The following is a 23,213-nucleotide window of genomic DNA, read 5'->3' as shown; positions in this document are numbered from 1 at the left end:
GGTTATTTGCTGTCCAGGAGATTGCTTGCTTGTCTGTTTTGTTTTTGAGTCAGAGTTCCTCTATGGCTGGTCTGGAACTCACTATGTATAATAGGGTGGCATGTATTCCCAAATGCCAGGATTAAAGGCATGTGCCACCATGCCTGGATGAGAGAATTTATTTATTTTAAAACAATTGTAGTCTTACATGGCATTATGAGAAAGAATACAGAGAGATATCTTGAACATTACTATGTATATTTTAAGGTCTTACTAATAATGAATTCCAGTGCTTAATAGGCAGAGGCAGGTGGATCTCTGAGTTCAAGGCCAGCCTGGTCTATAGAGGGAGTTGCAGCACAGCCAGGGCTACACAGAGAAAGCCTAAAAAGAACAGCCCACTGTATAAATTGGCTTTTTTTTCTTTTTGCTTTGTTTTGCTTCATATTTCTCAGACTTAACTATTGATGGCCCATTACCATCAATCCCAGGTGTAATTCTTGCAGAATGCCTTGGAGGTGCTGAGAGTCTGATTTACTGAATGGTTTTCTTGTGCTTTTAGAGTGATAATCAGGAACGGCAGCAGCACCATGACAGGCGGAGACTTGACAACCCTGAGCCAGTGTCGAATGGTCGACCCCAGAGTCACTCACGGCAGGTGGTGGAACAGGATGAGGAAGAAGATGAAGAGCTGACACTGAAATATGGAGCCAAGCATGTCATCATGCTCTTCGTTCCCGTGACCCTCTGCATGGTGGTAGTTGTGGCTACCATCAAATCCGTCAGCTTCTATACCCGGAAAGATGGACAGCTGTATGTATCACGGCTTCATTCTCACGGCCAGTGTGGCTTTCCATGCCATAGCCTGTTGTTATCCTCTTGAAGACCTCTGTGCTCATAGAGCATGGTAGAACCAATCCCTCCTTCCTGATGGAGACGAAAAGAATGATGGAGAATTATTCTCAGGATGCAGTCGTTGAGTAGGACTGAATTTCTGTGGAATCCAAAGTAGTCTTTCCTGCCTCAGGAACATTGGGGCCATCATTCTTCCTCCTGGAGTACTGGGACTTTTTTGTTGTTGTTCTATTTTGAATTGAATTCTTTCTTTTCAGCCAGGCCTGGCTTGGGCCTGCAGTCCTAGCACTTGGGAAATAGCTCATGGTAGATTAGAGATTTAGGAACCCTGGATGTCAGGGATCAGACAGCAGGAGGGAGTTGAGAAAGAGACATAGTCATCACTTAGCAAGGGCACTCCTATAAGAACTTCCTTATAACATGTATTCAGAGTTTCTTGGCCATTACTTAGTCTCATAGCCTCACTTGATGCTATAAGGGACAGAAGGAAAGTTATTGGGCCAAGAGTCCTGGCACCAGGAATAAAGGTATTTTTATGTAAATGAAAATCAAGGAGAAGACAACTCCAATTGTAATCACCCTGCAGGTAAAAGACAGTAGTTCAAACCCTGTTACTTCCCTCTAATAATTGTTGTATAGCCTAGGTCGTTTATGTGGCAGATCCTGGTCATTTAACAGATTCTAATGAGCTGTGGAGAGAACATTGGATGAGATTATTATTTCAGTACAAACCATCCACTAGATGGAGCCAGTGCCTGGCTCATGGGGTTCATCTCTCCAGAGTCTGGCTATTTCCTTTTACTTTGAAGCAGTTATTTTAGAGGATAGTTATTCTTCTTAGGTTAAAGATTCTTAGCTAGAGGTTTAGAGAGATGGCTCAGCAGTCACGAGGGCATACTACTCTTGTGGATGTCCTGAGTTTGGTTCATAACACCCACACCAGGCAGCTCCTAACTGCCTTTAATTCCAGCTCTCAGGGATTGGACGCCTTCGCTCTTCGTGGACATCTATGGGCACGTGCACACACATGTGAACACACAATTTAAAACAATAGTATATATGTGTGTGTTTTAAAAAATTATTAGTTAGAGCCAGGGTGCTACAAACCAGTAATCCCCATACTTGGAAGGCAGAGGCAGGAAGATCACATGTTCAAGTACAGCCTGGGCTACATGTTGAGGTCCAGGCTAGCTTGTCTCAAAAAACTAACCAAACCAAAAAAATCTTAGTTGACTGATTAACTTGGAAAGGTACATTCTAAGGCACTCAGTAAATCAAAGACCTCGTAATTAATTACAGTTTTAAAGGAGTATGTGGTTTGAGATTTCCATTGACACTTTTGTATTTTGTTTCTTTTTTTTTCCCCCTAGAATCTATACCCCATTTACAGAAGACACCGAAACTGTAGGCCAAAGGGCCCTGCACTCGATTCTGAATGCTGCCATCATGATCAGTGTCATCGTTGTCATGACCATCCTCCTGGTGGTTCTTTATAAATACAGGTGCTACAAGGTGAGCGTGGGGTGCAGCTTCGCTGTCTGCCTTGACCTGTGCATCATCCCAGGCACTGAAGGTTTCCTTTCCCTTTGTTTCTTAGAAAATCCTATGCAGGGCTGGAGAAAGGGCTGCTCCTGCGGAGGACATGAGTTTAGTTCCCTGTACCCACTTTGCAGGTCCTAATCATCCAGGGAATCCAACAACCTCTTATGGCTCCTGGGGCACCAGGCACAAATGCACTTACTGCACACACATACACATGCAGGGAAAGCACACACACACATAAGCTAAAAATAGATCTTTCAAAAAAGAAAATCATGGCCAGGCATTGGTGGCCCAGGCGTCTAATCCCAGCACTCAGGAGGCAGAGGCAGGCGGATCTCTGTGAGTTTGAGACCAGCCTGGACAGCCGCCAAAGCCACAGAGAAACCCTGTCTCGAAAAAACCAAAAAGACAAAAAAAAAAAAAAAATGGGTGGTGGTAGTACACACCTTTAATTCCAGCATTCAGAGAGGCAGAGGCAGGCGGATCTTTGTGAGTTCCAGGACAGACAGAGCTACACACAGAGAACCCTGTCTCAAAAACAGAAAGAAAGAAAATCATTTAATCTCAGGCCTAATTTTGTACCCTCGGGTACAACTTTTAAAAACTTTTAAAATTATGTTTACTTAGTGTATGTCTATATGTATGTGTATGTGCAGATGTATGTATGTATGCATGTATGTATGTATGTGTGTGCATGCCATGGCTCATATGTGGAAGTCAAAGGTCAGTTTGCAGGAGTAAGTTCTCTCCTTCCATGTTGTGTGATAGGCTTTTCCTGTAACACACATCTGTTCAACCCAGAGAGGGAACCCATTTAGTGACCCAGTGGATTTGTTATTGGGGTTACTAACAGGAGTTAGTAACTTACTTACTTACAAGGAACATCGGTGTTTCAAAAGCAGCTGTGTCGTTGAAAAAGCAACCCCAATATAAATGATGATTCTGCAAGCTGCAACTGTTTGTGGGCAGCTCTCCAAATACCCGTTTTTCTATACTTGGGCTAGTCAAAATCTCCACCCCAAGCAATTATTTACTCCTTTTTTTTTTTTTTTTTTGTTTGTTTTTTGAGACAAGGTTTCTCTGTATTGTTTTGGAGGCTGTCCTGGAACTCACTCTGTAGACCAGGCTGGCCTCGAACTCACAGAGATCCGCCTGCCTCTGCCTCCCAAGTGCTGGGATTAAAGGCGTGCGCCACCAACGCCCAGCTTGTTTACTCCTTTTTATGTTGCTGGGGAGTAGCCCTCAAGTATCTTGCATTTTCTAGGCTGGAGAGATGGCTCAGCAGTTAAGAGCACTGGCTGCTCTTCCAGAGGTCCTGAGTCCAATTTCCGGAACCACATGGTGACTCACAACCATCTGTAATGAGATTTGGTCCCCTCTTCTGGCCTGCAGACATACGATGTTTACATAATAAATGAATATGTTTGAAAAAAGAATCTTGAAGGCCAGGCAATAGTGTCTCATGCCTTTAATCGTAGCACTTGGGAGGCAGAGGCAGGCGGATCTCTGTGAGTTTGAGACCAGCCTGGTCTACAGAGTGAGTTCCAGGACAGCCTCTAAAGCCACAGAGAAACCCTGTCTCGAAAAACCAAAAAAAAAAAAAAAAATTGAATTTTTGTTCTCTCAGATATATGACCTCTTGAGCACCCACCTCTTACAAATCAGAGGAAAATAACTGCCAGAGAAGAGCATCCAACTCAGTTGTCATGACTCGCAGCAAGTTCCTTTACCAACTAAGCTGTCTTGCTATCCCAAACAGAACTTCTAATTCAATATTTTAGCTTAGAGGTTGCTTGTTGGGCCCATGGTTTGTTGATTGTTTTTCTGAGCATATTAATTCTACTCCAATACCTGTGAACACATACATTGAACTAATTATCTTTCTGCCATCCCCTTATCCTCAGGAGGTCTTCTTTGCTAGCTTTTAATGTTGTGATCATGTTCATCTGTTGCCTTCTTTCTTACCAATCACTTACTTTTGCAAATTCCTCCAGCCCAGTAGTTCCCAGGCCAGCCCTTTCTAACAGTCCCTTAGCTTGATTTCATATACCACAAAAACAAAAAGAGTCCCTCCCATGTTTTGATTTTGTTGTTGTTGTTGTAGTTGTTTGGTTTCTTGAGACAGGGTTTCTCTGTGTAGCCCTGACTGTCCTGTAACTCCCTTTGTAGACCAGGCTGACTTCGAACATACAGAGAGCCGCCTGCCTCTGCCCCCGCCTCCCCAGTGCTGGGTTTTAAGGTGTGAGCCACCACCACCCAGCTTGAATTTTTTTGTTTTGTAATGCTAACTCATAGACTAGGTTGGGAAGTTATGTTCCCTCCTGGACCCTTCATTAAAGACTAAGAATTGTAACATACATATTATCTTGCTATTTGAGTTTATTGTGCCTTTTTCATGCAACTGATATTTTTTCTTGTCTTTATATGCTGAGTAATTTGGGTTGTATCTTAGACACTTTATTTTGAATTTTTTAAATGTTACGGAAAAGGCAGTTGATCGTGACATGTCATTTGTGACAGCCATGAGAGATCCCACATAGAAAGCCTGCGTAGCTCAGGGTTAGAGAAAGTCCTTACCTCTGGGAACAGAGCAGGGTTCCCAACTTTCAGAGCCTTTCGTGGTGCACTCAGCTTGGGGGCTGAGAGAAGAGAAAATGTTTTTGCCCCTTGATTGTCTCAAGTAGAGGGTGCCCCTTAGTGATCAGGAAAGGTTTGAAAGTCATAGGTGACCAGCCTAAATAATTTGCAGCCTCATTACGGTAGGTTAAATATAAACAGTGGACAAATATTTGGTCAGAAATACCCAAACAGAGAATTTAGGAAAGGGATATTGATAGCTAATAAGCAGGAGGAGGGGGAGGGAGCCAGTCAATCCTCAGTAGTGAAAACATAAATGCATACTAAAAAATCAGGTTAATATATTGGGCATATTGATGTGACAGAGATTAATCCAGCCATTTTTGTAACTATTAGCCAGCATGTATTAATGATCAAGTAATTAGGAAAACTTTGTATACTTTAATTAAGTTTAAGTAAGTTTTGAAAATTAGTTTCTATGAAAGAATTGAAATATAGAAAGAAAAAATGTATACCAGGGCATTCATGCTAATAGAGATAATAATTGGATGGGGAAACAGTACAGATTCCATATGTAGGACAAGGTTAAATTGTACATGTGAGTGGAACATTATTTAAAAATCATGTTTCAAAGGATATTTGGTATGATATGTGAATATGTTTATAATAAAGATGAAGTCTAGCTGGTAGCTGTGGCATACCCGTATAATGCCAGAATTGAGGCAGGAGGATTATGAGGTTGTTTTTAAAAGCGTAATAAGCATAAATACAAAGCTGTATACTGTTTGAATTTTGTTAAAAAGCTTTTTACACATGCTGACACTTGCAGGTAAAAATTGTGGGAAAAGAAAATGTTAGTTTTCCTTCAGTATTTTTATGTTTTCTATGTCCTATAGGAATTTTTGCTTTAATTCCGACAATACTGGAAATTGAGCCCAGGGCTCTTCTACATGCTGGGAAGTGCTCAACCATGAGTTGTAACCCAGCATAATTTGACTTTGTGTCAAAAAATTTAAATGATTTCAATACTGCATATAAACATGAATTTTTAAATTGCTTTATTGATGTTTTATTAAATTGTGCATGTGTTTGCATGTCTGTGTAGGTGTCTGCACATGAGTGCAGGTGCCCATAGAGGCCAGAAGGTTCAGATCTCCTAAGAAGCTGTCCAGTGTGGGAGCTGGAAACCTAGCCTGGGTTCTCAGGAAGAGCAACATACACTCTTCTCCGCTGGCCCATCTTTCCAGCCCCTTTCTTGCTTTTCTTATTTTGTTTTGTTCTGTTTTTCAAGACAGGGTTTCTCTGTAGCTTTGGAGCCTGTCCTGGAACTCACTATGTAGACCAGGCTGGCCTTGAACTCACAGAGATCCACCTGCCTCTACCTTCAGAGCACTGGAACTAAAGGTGTGTGCCACCACTGCCCAGCTGTTTCTCTCTCTCTCTCTCTCTCTCTCCCCCTCTCTCTTTCTTTGTGTGTGTGTGTGTGTGTGTGTGTGTGTGTCTTTGTGACATTTCTGTTTTATACCCTTGACTAGCACTTAAGATTTCTGAGTATTTACTGATCCCAAAACCACATTTGTTTTGCCATTTAAAAGTAAACATGGGTGGGCTGGAGAGATGGCTCAGCAGTTAAAAGCACTGGCTGCTCTTCCAGAGGTCCTGAGTTCAATTCCCAGCAACCACATGGTGGCTGACAACCATCTATAATGAGATCTGATGCTCGCTTGTGACCTGCAGATGTACGTGCAGATAAGTATCATATACATAAAATAAATAAAACCTTAAAATATTTTTAAAAAATAAACATGGGCATGGGTTAAAATGCAGTAATATAGCAGTTGTCAGCATGTGCCAGGCCACAGGTTTCATCTCAGGCAGTACAAAAGAAAAACAAAACAGAGTTAGCACACACCCTGTTTCCGATTAAGAGCCTCCTTGTTTAGGAACTGTGGGATCTGTTGGTTATATTTGAATTGTCTCTTTCCTAGGTCATCCATGCCTGGCTTATTGTTTCATCTCTGTTGTTGCTGTTCTTTTTTTCATTCATTTACTTGGGGTAAGTAGTAAGTTTCTGGTCTCTTATTCACTCTAGCATCCATCACTACCCTTAGACCCATGTACTTTGTTGATGAATTATTCTTTAATCTTTTTTTTCCACATATTATGTCTTGCCTGGTATTTAGAAGATGAGTTGGGTATGTACATGAGTGCAAGCACCCATATGAAGGCCAGAGGACTTGTAGGAGTCCATTTCTCCTTCCGCCCCAGGTTCTATGGCTCCCACTCAGGTAGTCAGGCTTGCCAGGCAAGTGCATTTACCTCTGAGCCTTCTTACTGGCCGAGTAGAGAGGTGGGGGCCTCGTGCCACAGTAGACAGGAGATGTCAGCTCTCTCCTTCCACCTGCTAGGTCCTGGGGATAGGACTCCCATCCTCAGACCTCACAAGCGTCCATACCCACTGAGTCATCTCAGCAGCCCCGCAGAAAGGGCTTCCTTGTCCACTGTTTGCAATAAGTAGACATGTAAGGATTCATAGCGCTGGCTATTCTACAGAGGGCCCGGGTTTGGTTCCCAGCATCCACATGGTGACTCACAGCCAACTAACCATAACACACTTCCTGGGAACCCACCATCCTTTCCCAGCTTAGTCAGGCTCCAGATTCACATACCAGCACATGTACATATATGCAGACAACACATTCATGCACATAAAATAAGATCCACATACTAGTACACATACATACTCATAAAATAAATTTTAAATAATTTTTTTCAAGAAAAAAAAGCCTGTCATCAAACTGTGTGTAATAGACTGTCATTTGTATTTAATAAGAATGTATTTGTGGGGCTCGGGGAAGTAGCCCAGTTGGTAGAATGCTTGCTTAATATGCATAAAGCCATGGTTTTGATCACTACCACCACTTAAATCAGGTCTACAGGCAGGAGAATCAGAAGTTCTAGGTCATCCTTTGTTACTGATTGAGTGCAAGCCCATTTTCACTCTTTTGTGAAAATTTTTTTAAAAAGCCAGACATTGGTGGCACATGCCTTTAACCCCAGTACTCGGGAGGCAGAGGCAGGCAGATCTCTGTGAGTTTGAGGCCAGCCTGGCCTACAGAGTGAGTTCCAGGACAGCCTCCAAAGCAATACAGAGAAACCCTGTCTCGAAAAACCACAAATAGATAGATAGATAGATAGATAGATAGATAGATAGATAGATAGATAAGCAAGCAAATAAATAAATAAATATTTTTGGGAGAGTATACATTAGATAGACTCTGGAAGGATAACATAAAATGGATTAATACAGCAGTATTTTCCCTGAAGAACAGAACTGTTGGATGGAGAGGAAGGAGATGTGTTGTACATCTTTATATTAATTTATGCATATCTACCTAAGAGTTGAGGTTAGTTTGATTTTAGTATACTTGAAATGTTTAGTGTAATATACATTGCAACCTCATTCAGAAATTTCAACATTTTACTTTATTTTGGAATTTCAAAATGAGAGAGAAATCATCTTCCTGGACAGTCCCCTTGGTGCACAGTTTGTGCTTAAATATACTCTTCCTCTATAGCTACTTAGGATGGCTACTGTAGTTACAATCTCTTTAGATGATAGGTTTTGTTCTCCAGAAGTTAAAATGGTAGTTTTCTTTGCCTAAAGAAGTTAAGCAGGGTCTGGGGAGCTAGCTCAGGTGGCCATGTGTGCTGGTCAAGCATGAGGGCCTGGGTTTGGATACCCAGAATCCATGTAGAAGCCGGGTGCAGTGGCAAGCTCTTAACCCTAGCAATGGAAGACAGAAACAGACAGATCCCAGGGATTTGCTAGCCAGCTAAGCTAGTTAAAACAGCAAGCACCAAGTTCAGTAAGAGATGTTGTCTTAAAAAATAAGGTGAATGTCGACTTCTGGCCTCTTCGTGTGTCCTTATCGGCAAGCTCACCTACACACACCATACACAGAGTGTTAAACAATCTTTTTTATTTTTTAAGTGGCCTAGGACTATAAATCAGTTGGTGGAACATACACTTTGTGTGCATGAGGCCTTGCATTTCATCCTAGTACCACAAGGCACTCTAAATAAAAACCATTTTATAAGAATAAAGGTAAACTGGGTGTGGTGACACATCTTTAATCCCAGCACTCAGGAGGCAGAGCTGGGTACATGTCTGTGAGTTTGAGGCCAGCCTGGTCTACAAAGTGGGTTTCAGGACAGCCAGGACTACACAAAGAAATCCTGTCTCAAAAAACCAAAATAAATAAAGGTAAATCTAGTCATCCTTCTTCAGCTCTATTCTTTTTGTTTTGTTTTCTCGAGACAGGGTTTTTCTGTGTAGCTCTGGCTGTCCTGGAACTAGCTCTGTAGTCTAGGCTGACCTCAAACTCACAGAAATCTGCCTGCCTCTGCCTCCTGAGTGCTGGGATTAAAGGTGTGGGCCACCACTGCCCAGCTCCATCTGTATTCTTTTTTTTTTTTTTAAGATTTATTTATTTATTTATTAATATACAGTGTTCTGCCTACATACCAGAAGAGGGCACCAGATTGAATTGTAGATGGTTGTGAGCTACCATGTGGTTGCTGGGAATTGAACTCAGGACCTCTGAAAGAGCAGTCAGTGCTCTGAACCTCTGAGCCATCCCTCCAGCCCTCCCACCCCCCTGTAGTCTAAGAAGATATTATTCTTATCCGTGGGATGGGGGTTTGTTTCTTTAGCAACAATGTGTCAAACTATATTCTGTGCATGTGTATGTGTATAAAATTATGTTTTGTAATGGATTCCTTAAGTCTCAGTATGAAAAGATTTATGTTTCTGCTATAAAGCTTTTTGGTCCATTTTTTTTCTAGTTTCAGATACATTAAACTAGGGTTTTATAAAATATAGTATTAGTATAATATATATGGCATAGTTTATAGTATATGGTATTTTAGGTGGTATGATTCCCTTTTTTTAGTTTTTGTTCTTATTTTTATATGTGTGTCCTGTAAAAATTCATTCATTAATGTGAATGATGTAGTACCTGTTAAAATAAGTTCTTCTGGAAGAAAATGTGATTTGAAAATGTTAAATACATAACAGTACAGCATAGGCCATAGTAAAACCTTGACATGGATTGAATAGTTAGTGTTTCAGCATTCAGTATGTACATAAGAATCATTGCACATGAGTTGCTTCAGACCCTTGTTTAATGTTTCAGGGAAGTGTTTAAGACCTACAATGTTGCTGTGGACTACATTACAGTTGCACTCCTGATCTGGAACTTTGGTGTGGTGGGGATGATTGCCATCCACTGGAAAGGCCCACTTCGACTGCAGCAGGCGTATCTTATTATGATCAGTGCCCTGATGGCCCTGGTCTTTATCAAGTACCTCCCTGAATGGACCGCGTGGCTCATCTTGGCTGTGATTTCAGTATATGGTAAAACTCAAGACTGACACTTTGTTCGTCACAGAAATACTCACTGGTGTGTTTTCCTTCCTCTTCTAGTTCTCTAGATTTAAGGAAAATCTTAATGGTGATGTCCATAGCAGTTTTACAGTGCTGAGGATTGTATGTGGAACCAGTTGGTTCTAGGCTATCCACGAACCCCATCTCTAGCCCTGAGAGTGAGGACTTGTAAAGTGTTTATTACGACTTCCAGTTTTAACTCTGTGTGCTGGATTCATGGGAGGAGCCTTAGTTTCCCTTGCTGGTCAGAATCCTTAATATTCAGAGCTCTTTCTCCTAGCATATGAGAGGCCCTGGCTTTAGTCCCCAGACCACAGGAAACAACACAACAAAATAACGTCCGTCATCAGTAGTTTTATTGAGCTTTGATTTCCGTGGAAGATGGGAACACGTTTCCAGGGTCTTAAAAGTTGAGTGATTTGAATATATACTGAGAAGTGCTAGCAGAGTGCCTGACACATGTACCGTGTTCAGTTTATTTAAAATGTTCCTATAGTTTTGGGGGGAAGGACATGTGTCCTGGCATGAGTGTAGAGGTCAGAGAACTACTTCAGGGGCCAATGCTCTCCTTCCTGCATGACATCCTGGTGATTGGACGAACTCAGATTGCCAGGCTTGGTGGCAGGCACCTTAACTGAGCCATCTCACTGCCCTCAATTCAATTTTTTTCTTTGAAGTTTTTATTTTATGTGAATGAGTGTTTTGCCTGTAAACATGTCTATGCACCACATGCATGCCTTGTGCCTGACGAGGCTAGAAGAGGATGTGGGACTGCATTTCCATCCAGGTGTGCGCTCCATGTGGGTCCTTCAAATTGAACCCAGGTCCTCTAGAAGAACAGTGCTCTTAAGCTCTGAGCCTCCTGTCAGCCCTTCCTCATGTCATTCATAAAATCAAAACCATGCAGCAGCTTCAGTGGAATCGCCCCTTTAAAGATTAAAATTTTCCTGATGTGGTTGGTGTGCGTGCCTGTGATCTCAGCCCTAGGAGGACCAGCAGTTTCAAGGTTATCCATAGCTAATATAGTAAGTTCGAAACCAACCTGTGCCACTTTTAAGCCCTTTTTCAAAAACAACAAAATCCGAGAATGAGGTTCACATTTGTAAAATAAACCCAGTACCTATTTCTACAGAAAGACCTGTGGATAGAACCCGTAACTTGAGGGCTCCCTTCAGGTGTAATACAGGGAAGCCAACCACAAAGAGATAAGAATGGAAAACCTGGTCTAGACTGACTTCATCAGCCTGGATCAGACTTCGGAGAGTCTAATGCTAGGTAGGCAAATCAGCAGCTGGGTCTACAGAGTGAGTTCCAGGACAACCAGCGCTACACAGAGAAGCCCTGTCTTGAAGAGCAAGACAAAAGAAACAAAAAACCCTGTCATTAATTCCCTTAGGACTGGAGAGATGGCTCAGTAGTTAAGGTTGCCTCCTACTCCTGCAGAGGTCCACAGCTCGGGTGACAGCACCCATATACACAGCCATAGAGGTACACGTGCATACACATGATTAATTTTAATTTTAAAAATTTGAACATGTGCCGGGCGGTGGTGGCGCACGCCTTTAATCCCAGCACTCGGGAGGCAGAGGCAGGTGGATCTCTGAGTTTGAGGCTAGGCTGGACCGACAGCCTCCAAAACAATACAGAGAAACCCTGTCTCGTAAAACAAAAACAAAAAAAAAAAATTTAAACATGCTTTTGGACAATTAAAGATTCCAGTTCTTTGTTTTGGTTTTTGGTGGGGTTTTGTTGTTGTTGTTGTTGTTTTGGTTTTTCGAGACAGGGTTTCTCTGTGGCTTTGGAGGCTGTCCTGGAACTAGCTCTTGTAGACCAGGCTGGTCTTGAACTCACAGAGATCCGCCTGCCTCTGCCTCCCAAGTGCTGGGATTAAAGATGTGAGCCACCACCACTGCCCAGCAAGATTCCAGTTCTTTAACAACTGCTGTGACATGGGTCCTGAAAAAGTCACAGTAATACTCCAGTCATTAGTAACAAGGGGACTAGCTTTATCCTCCAGCTCTTGTCCACGTGAAAGCCAAACAGAGATCCCTCAGAGACTACTAGGTGGTCATCATTCTAAACAGCATGAAAGTATGTGGTGACCTGTGGCTGGAAACTGGCACCTCTTTAATGGATGGAGAGAAGCCTGTGGGACTAGAACTCAGCTGGTCTGTGTATATGTGAGCAACTAGTCAGGGTTAGAAAAGTCATGCTCTATGCCTCACTCTCAGGGTGACCTAACTTTACTGAGGCTTTGTAAATCTCCTGTCTGTCCCTTTATAGCTGAGAAAGGGAAGGAAGGCCAGTTTGGGGCTAGTGAGGTGGCTCAGCCTGTAACAGCCCTCCTCACCAAGGCTGACACCCTGAGTGGGATCTCCAGGAGCCACGTGGTGATAGGAGAGGTCTAGTTCCTGCAAGGTCAACATATGATCCACAGCAATGTAGTTACCACAGATATTTTGTTGCTAAGAAGCTTGAAGGTTACAGAGGTAAAATATTTGCCTCATCTCATGTGGCTTGACCTAGAATCTGAACTTTAAGCTTGTGTTATTCTCTCCACGACCCTCAACCCTCTGCTCCTAGCACAGGTGAGGCCCCTCTAAGCTTTGGGTCTTCTGCGTGGGGAAGAGCTGTGTAGCTAGTGTTTAGATAGTGACTCTCAACTCCGTTTCTTGCAAAGTACCAAGATGTTTTGTCAGAAGGGTTCTAAAAACGTTTAAGTAAATTAATTTTCATTTATTTCAGTTTCCCTAAAAAAACTGAATCTATTCATTTCAGAATTCTATAAGGGGAAAGATGTCATAAAACCAAAGTAGTTACCGGATGTGGCAGCTGTAAGCCAACTGAGGATCTCAGTAGCTGCAAACACAGGAAGTTTCTCTTCTCACTTGGGAGTGGCGAGAGGACAGGGTCACTGGCGTGCTGCCCGTGCTGTTGTACAGAGGCGTGACCACTGAGGCCATCTGAATGACTGATGGCAGCTATAGCCGTTTGATATTTTTAAATGTTTGAGGGTATTTGCGGGATTTCTGTAACAGAAAATGTAAGAAAAATTGTAGTTCATGGAAGAAAATGGTGTCAGAATCAGATATGATTTAGGCATATTGCTTCCTCTCTGAGCTGCTATTCTAGTGAAATAGGTCAATTGTTAAGCATCTCTTATGTTTTGAGACCTAAATATTTGTGAAGTACTTTATTTGACTGGAAACTGAAAAAATACTAAACTTTGTCATTCAAAGGAGCTGTCATTTAAATTTGTTACCCTCTCATTGCAAGTTCCTTAATTAAGTGTACTTGTTTAAGGTGCTGGGTGGAGTGCGGCCTCCCCGCCCCTCTCAGCACACCCCATCCCGCACTGTCTTTAAGGAAAGGATGCACGCTCTCCTCCAAAGCATTCATTTGTAGCTTGTAACGCCCTCCGACTCTGCTTGTCACACATTGAGAACTACTCGGGAATAGCTGTCTTGCTGTTCTGCTTCTCTCCTTTCAGATAAGAAGAGTCGTGTCTAGACCCCAGTAATCATAGACCGTAGACTGAGCACACAGCAGGAAGTCTGAAGTATAATTTGCACAGGTCTTCTGTGGGTTCTGTTTTATTTTGTTTAGGTTGCTTTTTCTTACTTGCTTAACTGCAAGTATTTCCGTATTTTCCAAACACCCTTTGTAAAAATTGATTATGTTTGTCCCTCAGTTAAATCCTCCTCAGCGTGTACTCATTTACACATTTCAGTCAATATATTTTATTGGCTGTCTTTATTTTTCTCTTTGTAGATTTGGTGGCTGTTTTGTGCCCCAAAGGTCCACTTCGTATGCTGGTTGAAACAGCTCAGGAAAGAAATGAAACTCTCTTTCCAGCTCTGATCTATTCCTGTAAGTATGCTGGGGCCACGCTGTATTGATGCCTTGAGCTTTAAGGGGCCCTCAGAGGGCAGAAGTCACAAGAGGGCATTGGATCTCCTGGAACTGCATTTATGGGTAGCTCTGAGCCGCCATGTGGGCGCTGGGAATCAAACCCGGGTCCTCTGCGAAAGCAGCCAATACATCTATGGCTCTTAACCGCTGAGCTCTCTCCAGCCCCAGACATTCAGTTTTATGTTTGTTTCTTAACCTGCAGTCTTTTCTCATTTCTTATCCTCATTAACATTTGAGGTGACATGCCCAAGACCAGTGGTTTCAAACCGTCGAGAAATAATGGCCTTTTGCTTGCTAGCGCAGGTCCTAGGCTTTGAGAACTCACCTGCATCTTTGTCTTTCTCAACAGCAACAATGGTGTGGTTGGTGAATATGGCTGAAGGAGACCCAGAAGCCCAAAGAAGGGTACCCAAAAACCCCAAGTATAACACACAAAGTAGGTGACGCTCATTTGTAAATGTCCTAGTTTTGCAGGTTCATTGTCATTTGTAAATAGGTAGTTGAAATTATGAAGCAGTAATTTCAGCCTCCTCTTTGGTCTTGCTGGAGGTCAGGCCTGTCATTTGAGAAGCCCTGGACGTAGGGGGACATGTGATGGTGAAAGATGTCACAGAGAGTCTCCTAGAAAAACTGGCCACCCCAGTAAATGCACGCAGAGCTGTTTAAGGAGCTGGAATACTTGCCCAGCCACCAGTCCATACTGGGCTAAGATGCTGCCATTAATGTGTAATTTTTAAAAAGGTATGCTTTCTAAAAGAACAACGCTCTCTCCCTCTCCCCCACCTTCCAAATAGATAAAAATGAAAATAGTAACCAGGTGTAGTAGAATGTCTGTTATATCAGCCTGGAAGTACACAAGAAGATTGTGAGTTCAAGGCCAACCTCGACTGTGTACGGAGATCCTGTCACCAAAAGGGGGCAGCATGCTGGGACTCTTGTCCAGCATGTCCAGGGTAACTAAAAATATCTGATGAGAGGAATGGTAATGTTCACACTAAGGAGTCCAGGTGCCTTTGTGGACTGGACAGTGGTGATGTCCAAAGACTCAGACACTACAGAAGATAGGAAGGAAAATCAGCTATCTGCTGTATCAGAAAGAATTGGAGAATGGGGCTGGAGAGATGGCTCAGTGGTTAAGAGCACTGACTGCTCTTCCAGAGGACCCAGGTTCAATTCCCAGTCCCCAGCTGGCAGCTAATAACTGTCCATAACTCCAAAATCTGATACCTTCCCACAGACATACATGCAGGCAAAGCTCCAATGTGAATAAATAAAAAATTTTTAAATGAATTGAAGAATAGTAAGGTGTAAAAGTAAAGCAGAAAGAAAATTTATTTTTTTTTATTTTTGGTTTTACGAGACAGGGTTTCTCTGTATTGTTTAAAAAGACAAAGAGGACTAACCTTAGGAAGTTGAAAAAGAGGAAAATTGACAGTTAAGAGAAGAACAGTGGGCCTTGGTTGCACTGCTATTTAGGTTACAGAGAAATAAGAACTGCCTCTGGATAGTTGGCTGTAAGAGTACCCTGGACAACTGGAAACTCAGGTCTGAGTCTCAAAGCCGTCAGACCTCATTTCTGTAGAGCGAGGCAGCAGAACAAGGTGGCATTTGACCAAAAACAGATCAAAGACAAGAGAGGAAGTATTGGAAATGGCTGCTAAATATATCTACATATATTGTAATTTTTGTGTTTTGAGTGTTTTGCCTGCATGTATGTGCACATGCATGGTTGGTACCTGTGGAGGTCAGCAGCGGGCGTTAGATCCCATGGACTTATAGGTGGTTGTGAACCACCATGTGCGTGATGGGAGCCATACCCAAGTCCTTCGGAAAAGCCATCTCTCCAGCCCCATATTAAGCTAAAGAAAAACGTTGTGACTGTATGTCTTAGTCAGGGTTTCTATTGCTGTGAATAAACCCCAGGACCAAAGAAACGTAGGGAGGAAAGGGTTTATCCAGCTTACACTTCCGCATCACCATTCCTCTTTGAAGGAGATGAGGACAGAAACTCAAAACAGGCAGGAACTGATGCAGAGGCTGTGGAGGGGAGCTGCTTACTGGCTTGCTCAGCCTGCTTTCTTAGAGAACCCAGGATCACCAGCCCAGGGATGGCGCCACCTGCAATGGCCTGGGCCCTCTCCCATTGATCACTAATATAAGAAAGCTCTTTGCAGGCTAGTGTACAACCTGGTCTTATGGAGGTGTTTTCTCAATTGAGGCCCCTCCTCTCTGATGACTCTAGCTCGAGTGCAGTTGACACAAAGCCATCCAACACACTGTATGTTATATGAGCATGGGTGTGTGTTTGGTGTGCTACGATGTTATTTCAAAACCGCTGACTGGTCACTAGGTGTATGTCCCTGCCTCTGGGGACAGTGAACTGAAGAAGACATTCCCTGCCGGTGTTCACAGGGCCCAGGCTCTTTACCATTTCATTCTCTGCAGCTTTTGACATGCTGGCTGTCCTCAGCCCTCGTCTCCTTGTGATCATGACAGTTGCAGAACTGGGCATTCTATCTGGACCACATGCAGGGAAGATGGACAGAAAGGGGAGAGTGTCAGCACTCTCAGGCAGTACCAAGCCACAACAGTTCCTCGGCTGTAGGGCTTCCACTGAGAAAAAAGAATGGAAGAATTGCTCTGCTTTCCTTAACCAAGACTCTACCCTCTAGACTGTGGAGGAAAGGTCTCTAATTGCTACCTTCTCTCTTAAAGGAGCAGAAAGGGAGACACAGGACTCTAGTACTGGGAACGATGATGGTGGCTTCAGTGAGGAATGGGAAGCCCAAAGGGACAGTCACCTGGGGCCTCATCGTTCCACTCCTGAGTCAAGAGCTGCTGTGCAGGAACTTTCCGGCAGTATCCTGACCAATGAAGACCCGGAGGAAAGTACGTGTGTTATCTGTCTGAAGTCAGGGTTTCTTGACGTGCCTCTTGTTACTCATCTCTTGAGAGCACATTGAATCGTTCAGGGGAACTAGCTTATTCGGCTGTTTGCCACCCAAGCATGAGGACCTGAGTTCAGTCTCCAACACTCACATCTTAAAAGGAAAAAAGGTCAGCACCACTGTCTAACCCCGTGATCCCAGCCCTGGGCGGAGAGGCAGGAGGGTCCCTGGGCCTTGCTGGTCAAACTGAATAGTTCCAGGGTCTAGATGAAGAATGGCTGAAGAAGACTCCAGGATTAACCTTTGGCCTGTACCCACTGCACTGGTGCACACACCCCGCCCCTCTTTAATCATACACACAGGAGAGGGAGTACAGGGAACTGAGGACATGAGCCGACAGATGATGCTGAGCACTGCTGCAGTTCTCGCTTAGCGGGAGGCGTCATCAACAGCCAGGGAATTTCTAGAGCTAAGTTGCTAAACTTGTTCATTGTCAAGTTCTAGCCTTCATGACTTTTTTCTGTGGGTTTTTTTGTTGTGTTTTTTCTTTGTTTTTGCGGAAGCTAGGGGGTACCCCACTATATGCCTTTGTCTGGCCTGGAACGCAGAGATTTGCCTGCCTTTCTCTCCTGAGTTCTGGGATTAATGGTGGACCACCATGCCCAGCCCTTCATGGGCTTTCTATCTTTTGTTTTTATTTATTTTTAATCTGTGTGCATTAGCATTTTGCCTGCATGTATATTTGTGTGAGTTTGCCAGATCTTGGAGTTACAGACAATTGTGCCTGCCATGTGGGTGCGGGGAATTGAACCCAGGTCCTTTGCAAGAGCAGCCATCTCTCCAGCCCCATTTCATGGGTTTTTAATTCTCCCTTGACCCCTCTTTTATGGCAGCTAATTCACACATTCTTGAACAGCCAAGTACCCAGACATTCTTAATCCATATCTGCTTGTGATAGCATGTTAAAGCAGACATAGTTTCTTACAAAAGTCTGGTTACACTAGAGTTTTGATTATAAAAGACACATACAGCCGGGTGGTGGTGGCACACACCTTTAATCCCAGCACTCGGGAGGCAGAGGCAGGCAGATCTCTGTGAGTTCGAGGCCAGGCTGGACCGACAGCCTCCAAAACATTACAGAGAAACCCTGTCTTGTAAAAACCAAAAAAAAAAAAAAAAAGACACATACATATGTCTTCCAAAGCTTTTCCTATGTGTTTGTATGGGAGAATGCGTGCGTGCGTGCGTGTGTGTGCTCCCCGTGTGAGTGAAGATGAAGCTGGAGGGCAGTGTTAGGTGTCTTTCTTCTTTGGCTCCTTTTCTCCTTGTCTCACTGCAGCTCTGGTCACGTCCTATTGAGATGGCTGTCTCTGTTGGTTTCTTGCTATCTACAGCCTTTTTTTTTTTTTTTTTTTTTTTTTTGAGACAAAGCCCCTCAGAGTCAGGGGCTGGCTGGCCATGCTGGCTAAGCTGGCTGGTTCCATCGGTCTCTGTTTCTTTCCCCTACCGTTCCCCCAGTGCCAGAGTTACAGATAAGCACCATATCCAGCTTGCTGGGTGCTAGGGCTCCAGACTCAGGTCCTCATGCATGCATTGCAAGCAGTTTACCTACCCAGCCATCTCTCCAGCCACAAAACAACTTTCTGTTTGTTTTTTGAGACACAGTTTCTCTATGCAGTTCTGGCTGTCCTGGAACTCTCTCTGTAGACCAGGCTACTCCCAGACTCACAGAGATCCTCTTGCAGAGTCTGCCTCCCAAGTTCTAGGATTAAAAGTATGCGCCACCACTGCTCAGCTCAAAACAACTTTTTAAAGATCAATGTGTAATCTAGTCACTAAAGACATCGTTTGTACAACTATATATGAAATGCCTAGAAAAGATAAATTCATAAAAATAGAAAATAAGGTTACTAACACAAACCAAAAAGATGATAACCTTTAATCCCAGCACTCTAGATGCAGGAGGATCTCTGTGAGTTTCAGGCCAGAACTACAGCATGGGACCAGCTCAAAAAAAAAGAAAAAAATGACTTGGGTTACTGCCAGTTTGGGCAGGGGCAATGACACATGATACCTTATGGCATGGTTTGCTGTGGATTGTGATGGTGTCATTCACTCTGGGCTTTCAGGGTCACTGAGCCACGCCCTCACAGGAGGGTTTCACAGGTTAGACCTCAGTCGGGTACATAGAGGTCCTGTGAGGGTTCAGTGGTGCGGGTCCCAGTGTTTTGCTAGGCATTAAGTGGAGTCAGTTACGTGATCGTTAATTGAGTTTTTGTGGTCATTGAGATGGGACAGCAGCATCTCTTAGGACTCCAGTCACAGAGCATCTAAAACTCCTGATGTAGAAAAAACAGAAGATAAAGAAAAGCTATCTTTCCGAACCCTAAATTGTGTATATTGTTTACTGACTTTTGAGACAAAGTCTCACCGTGTGGGGCAGGCCTCACACTCCTGGTCTTCAGCCACCCTGCTTTCTCAGTCTCCCGAGTAGCTCAGAGTGCAGGTGCCTGTCAGCACGCCTGGCTTGGGGTCATAACCCTGAATTATGAAATCACAGCGGTTGGGTGTGGTGACACTCTTGTAGCCCTAGGGCTTGAGTGACAGAGGCACAGGTACACAAGTTCAAGACCACTCTGGGCTACATAACAGCACCCGGTCTGGAAGAAGCATAGGAAAGAATGACAAACTTTCTTACATCCTTCGCCTTTCTTATTTCAGGGGGAGTAAAGCTCGGATTGGGAGACTTCATTTTCTACAGTGTTCTGGTTGGTAAAGCTTCAGCAACTGCCAGTGGGGACTGGAACACGACCATAGCCTGCTTTGTAGCCATACTAATTGTAAGTATACCCTGGTAAAGTGTGTTTGTGCGCGCACACGCTGGCAGAGGTGTGACAGGACGCCTTGGGGAGCTGGGTCTCCTCCACCTGAGGCAGGGTCTCTCTGGTTTTTGCACTGAAGTCTGCACTCTAAGCTAGCCTCCTGTCTCCACTTCCATCTCTCCACAGGAGTGCGGGGACCACGGGTGAGTGCCCCTGCATCCACATTTCCCATGGGTCCAGGGATCAGGCTTGTGGCAAGGGCTTTGACCTGCTGAGCCATCTTCCTGGCCCTAGCAGTTTTCTTTGGATTCCAGATAGGCTGAGAATTCCAGTCCCTTGAGAAGCTTTTTAAAAACGGTAATTAGACCCTGTCTGAGTAGTTCACTCTGGCCGCACATTAAAATCGCCTGATGCTTCCAGCCTCGCTGTGTCTGGTCTGTAAAGGAGTACACTGCAGAGTCTGATGAACTGAAGTGCCGTGCACTCACTGTGGTTTTGGTGTCACACACTGAGATAGAATTCCAAAGTTCTCCAGGGAATCACACTTCTGCTTAGACACTATATGGAGAGCCCGGAAGCATGGCAGTCAGCAAGGACTCTCCTGATCCGCGTGCTGAGTCAGAGTGTTCAGTGCTTTTCCTTCGATGCTCAGTCTGCAGCAGGGTTGCTTTGGGACAGCAGGTGTGGAGTGAGAGAAGCTAGCCCAGTGCATAATCCCATCTTGCTTATAGTGCCTGTGGCTTTCGAAACTTAGTGTATACCTTTAGTCCTAGTATTCTGGAGGCAAAGGCAGGTAGATCTCTGCCTGGTTAAAATTTTCGCTACATAGTGAGATCCTGTCTTCAAAACAAAAATCTGACTTCCTAATAATGAATGAACTGTTTCCTACTGCTTAGAGTTGAGGTAAATGGTACAGTTGCTAGAGTGCCTGCCCAGCATATACAAAGCCCGGCGTTCAGTCCCTGACCACATAAAGCAGGCCTGGTGGCCAGCGCAGCAGTGTGGAGATAGGAGGAGAAGGACCCGAAGTTCAAGGTTATTCTTAGCTGTTGGGGAATTTGAGGTCAGCCTCAGTTACATGTGATGGTCTAAAATGAGTTCTATTTATTTCAGGCGTTGTGCACGTGTATGTCCTGGCACTTAGCAGGCTGAGGCAGGAGGATGTAGTTTGAGCTGGTCTGGACTATGTGTATAAATGGACATAAAAAGCAACAATTGCATTTTCATAGCCGGCCACCCTCCACGCGCACATCCCCTCAAATCTCTGAGCCAGCTTTCACTGTGTTGCCCAGGCTTGTCTCAAGCTTCTGGGATTAGGTCATCCTGCCTCAGCCTGCTGAGTAGCTGGCATGTGCCATCAGGTCCAGTTGCAGAAGCTATGTTTTTTTTCTTTGATGACTAGATTTACAACATGAAACTTTTGTTGTAAGAGTTAAACTTGAAGGAGTGAATTCACTGATGTGGTACTGAATAACTAAAATGTTACAATGCTGAGTGTGCGTCCCTCCGTCCCCACAGGGCCTGTGCCTTACGTTACTACTACTCGCCATCTTCAAGAAGGCCCTGCCAGCTCTGCCCATCTCCATCACCTTCGGGCTGGTTTTCTACTTTGCCACGGATTATCTCGTGCAGCCCTTTATGGACCAGCTTGCATTCCATCAGTTTTATATCTAGCATCTGCAGCCAGAACCCATGGATGTCTCTTCTTTGATTATTAAATACCTGAGGAGGACATAGGTGACTTTCTCGTGTCCTCATCTAACCAAGTCAAGACTCCAGCTGGACTTTGGCAGCTCCCTTCCAAGCTCCCCTGGCCCCCTGCACTCTTGGACTTTGGAAGGAGGCATCTACGGAAAACGGCTTCCAACATTCATCATTGCAGAAACTACCAGAGTTGAGGGACAAGGACAAGCAAACATGCTGGGCCAAGAAGTTGTTGTGCTCTGCCAGCAGTGTAACCCTTGGGATGGAGATTTTACCAACACTGGGAGCTCTCAGGAGGCCAAATGAAGTGGCGTGAAGCAGACAGCACCCCCACTCCCACGCCGTGTGGAAATAAAGCATGTGCTAGCTGAGGCCTGCACTGTCCAGGGGCTCTGGGGGGAGGTGACCTGGGCCTGGGCCTCACTCTCAGGCTCTTTCGCTGCCCACTTTTAAGATTTAAATAAGGATACCATCTCCACGCAGACCCCACTCCTGTCACATCCGAGGCTCTGACCATTTTTGTTCTTAAGCACTGACACTCACTGTCATCTGTGGTTGCCATTTCTTCCCAAGGCCAGTCTGGACTTGCGTGGGGTTGCTTTATCCTGAGAGTCATAACCTCAGGTTCCAAAGTTTATAATTTCTGGAAATGATGGAACTATTGCTCATCAGTCGCCTGTGAGCATTAAGTAAGTTGGGGTTCCCACAATCCCCTCATTTTTAGACTTGCAAGCTTACCTTTGCCCCAGACGCTTCCTCTCTCTGTCCCTTCCTTGTCCTCACATCAGTTTTCTTTGACAGCAGACAAGGCAGCTCTGGGAGGTAGCAAGTGACCCGATAATTCAGGTCACAGCCTCATATGATGCAAATAATGTGTCTACTCAGTGCTGCGGCCTAGCTGTCGTAATTCCTTCAGGGGCGAATAGGATGTGTGCCCAAAGAATTAAAGTGTAAAGTGGCTGGTGAAGCAGTCTGTCCTGGCTTTTCTTTTGTCTCTGCAACCCACTGTCAGGGTCAGAATTGAAACTAGGGGCTGGGGTAGAACTCAGTGGTAGAATGTTTGTCTAGCAAGACCTGGGTTCAATCCCCAGCATTGGAAAAAAAATAATAAAACTACAGAATTTGAATTAATGTCCAATGCTGGAGTTTGTCAGTTCATGAACCAATTGTCTGTAGCAAAACAAGGGTTTGGAGAAAAGCTGGTTCTTGGTTAGCTGTGGGAGAACCTAGAGTCTAGACTAAAGCAGCTACCAAGATCAGGAGCCTCCCACAGGCACAAGGCAGGTGTGGCTTCTCAGCTGCCTTTTCCCTCGTGTCTGCATCACCATGTGAAGTGGGCAGCGGCCGAGCTGCAGGTGAGCCGGGTGCTGTGGCTCAGTTGGGCAGCGTGCACAGACTGGACAGGGCTCCCTGTGCCTGTGGCAGTCCCTCAGCCAGGAGACAGATCACCTGGAAAACAATGTAGCTCAAGAAAGGCCTGTTGGC

At 44.3% G+C, this 23,213-nt stretch overlaps 1 protein-coding gene across 2 annotated transcripts in view; it reads left to right on the top strand.

Moving 5' to 3' along the window:
* Positions 1 to 22,859, top strand: part of Psen1 (presenilin 1) — a 49,479-nt gene extending 26,620 nt beyond the window's left edge. For both annotated transcript variants that reach the window (XM_005072700.4, XM_021228765.2), the window contains exons 4-12: positions 542 to 792; positions 2,205 to 2,346; positions 6,942 to 7,009; positions 10,152 to 10,372; positions 14,174 to 14,272; positions 14,664 to 14,750; positions 17,030 to 17,203; positions 19,924 to 20,042; positions 21,543 to 22,859. In XM_005072700.4, coding sequence (XP_005072757.1) covers positions 542 to 792; positions 2,205 to 2,346; positions 6,942 to 7,009; positions 10,152 to 10,372; positions 14,174 to 14,272; positions 14,664 to 14,750; positions 17,030 to 17,203; positions 19,924 to 20,042; positions 21,543 to 21,698 — 1,317 coding nt within the window. In that variant the 3' untranslated portion in view covers positions 21,699 to 22,859. The remainder of the gene's footprint in view (positions 1 to 541; positions 793 to 2,204; positions 2,347 to 6,941; positions 7,010 to 10,151; positions 10,373 to 14,173; positions 14,273 to 14,663; positions 14,751 to 17,029; positions 17,204 to 19,923; positions 20,043 to 21,542) is intronic.
* Positions 22,860 to 23,213: the final 354 nt, after the last annotated feature.

This window comes from Mesocricetus auratus, unplaced genomic scaffold (assembly GCF_017639785.1).
Source record: "Mesocricetus auratus isolate SY011 unplaced genomic scaffold, BCM_Maur_2.0 Super-Scaffold_15014, whole genome shotgun sequence".
NCBI lineage: Eukaryota > Metazoa > Chordata > Mammalia > Rodentia > Cricetidae > Mesocricetus > Mesocricetus auratus.
This window is presented reverse-complemented; position numbering and strand designations above follow the sequence as displayed.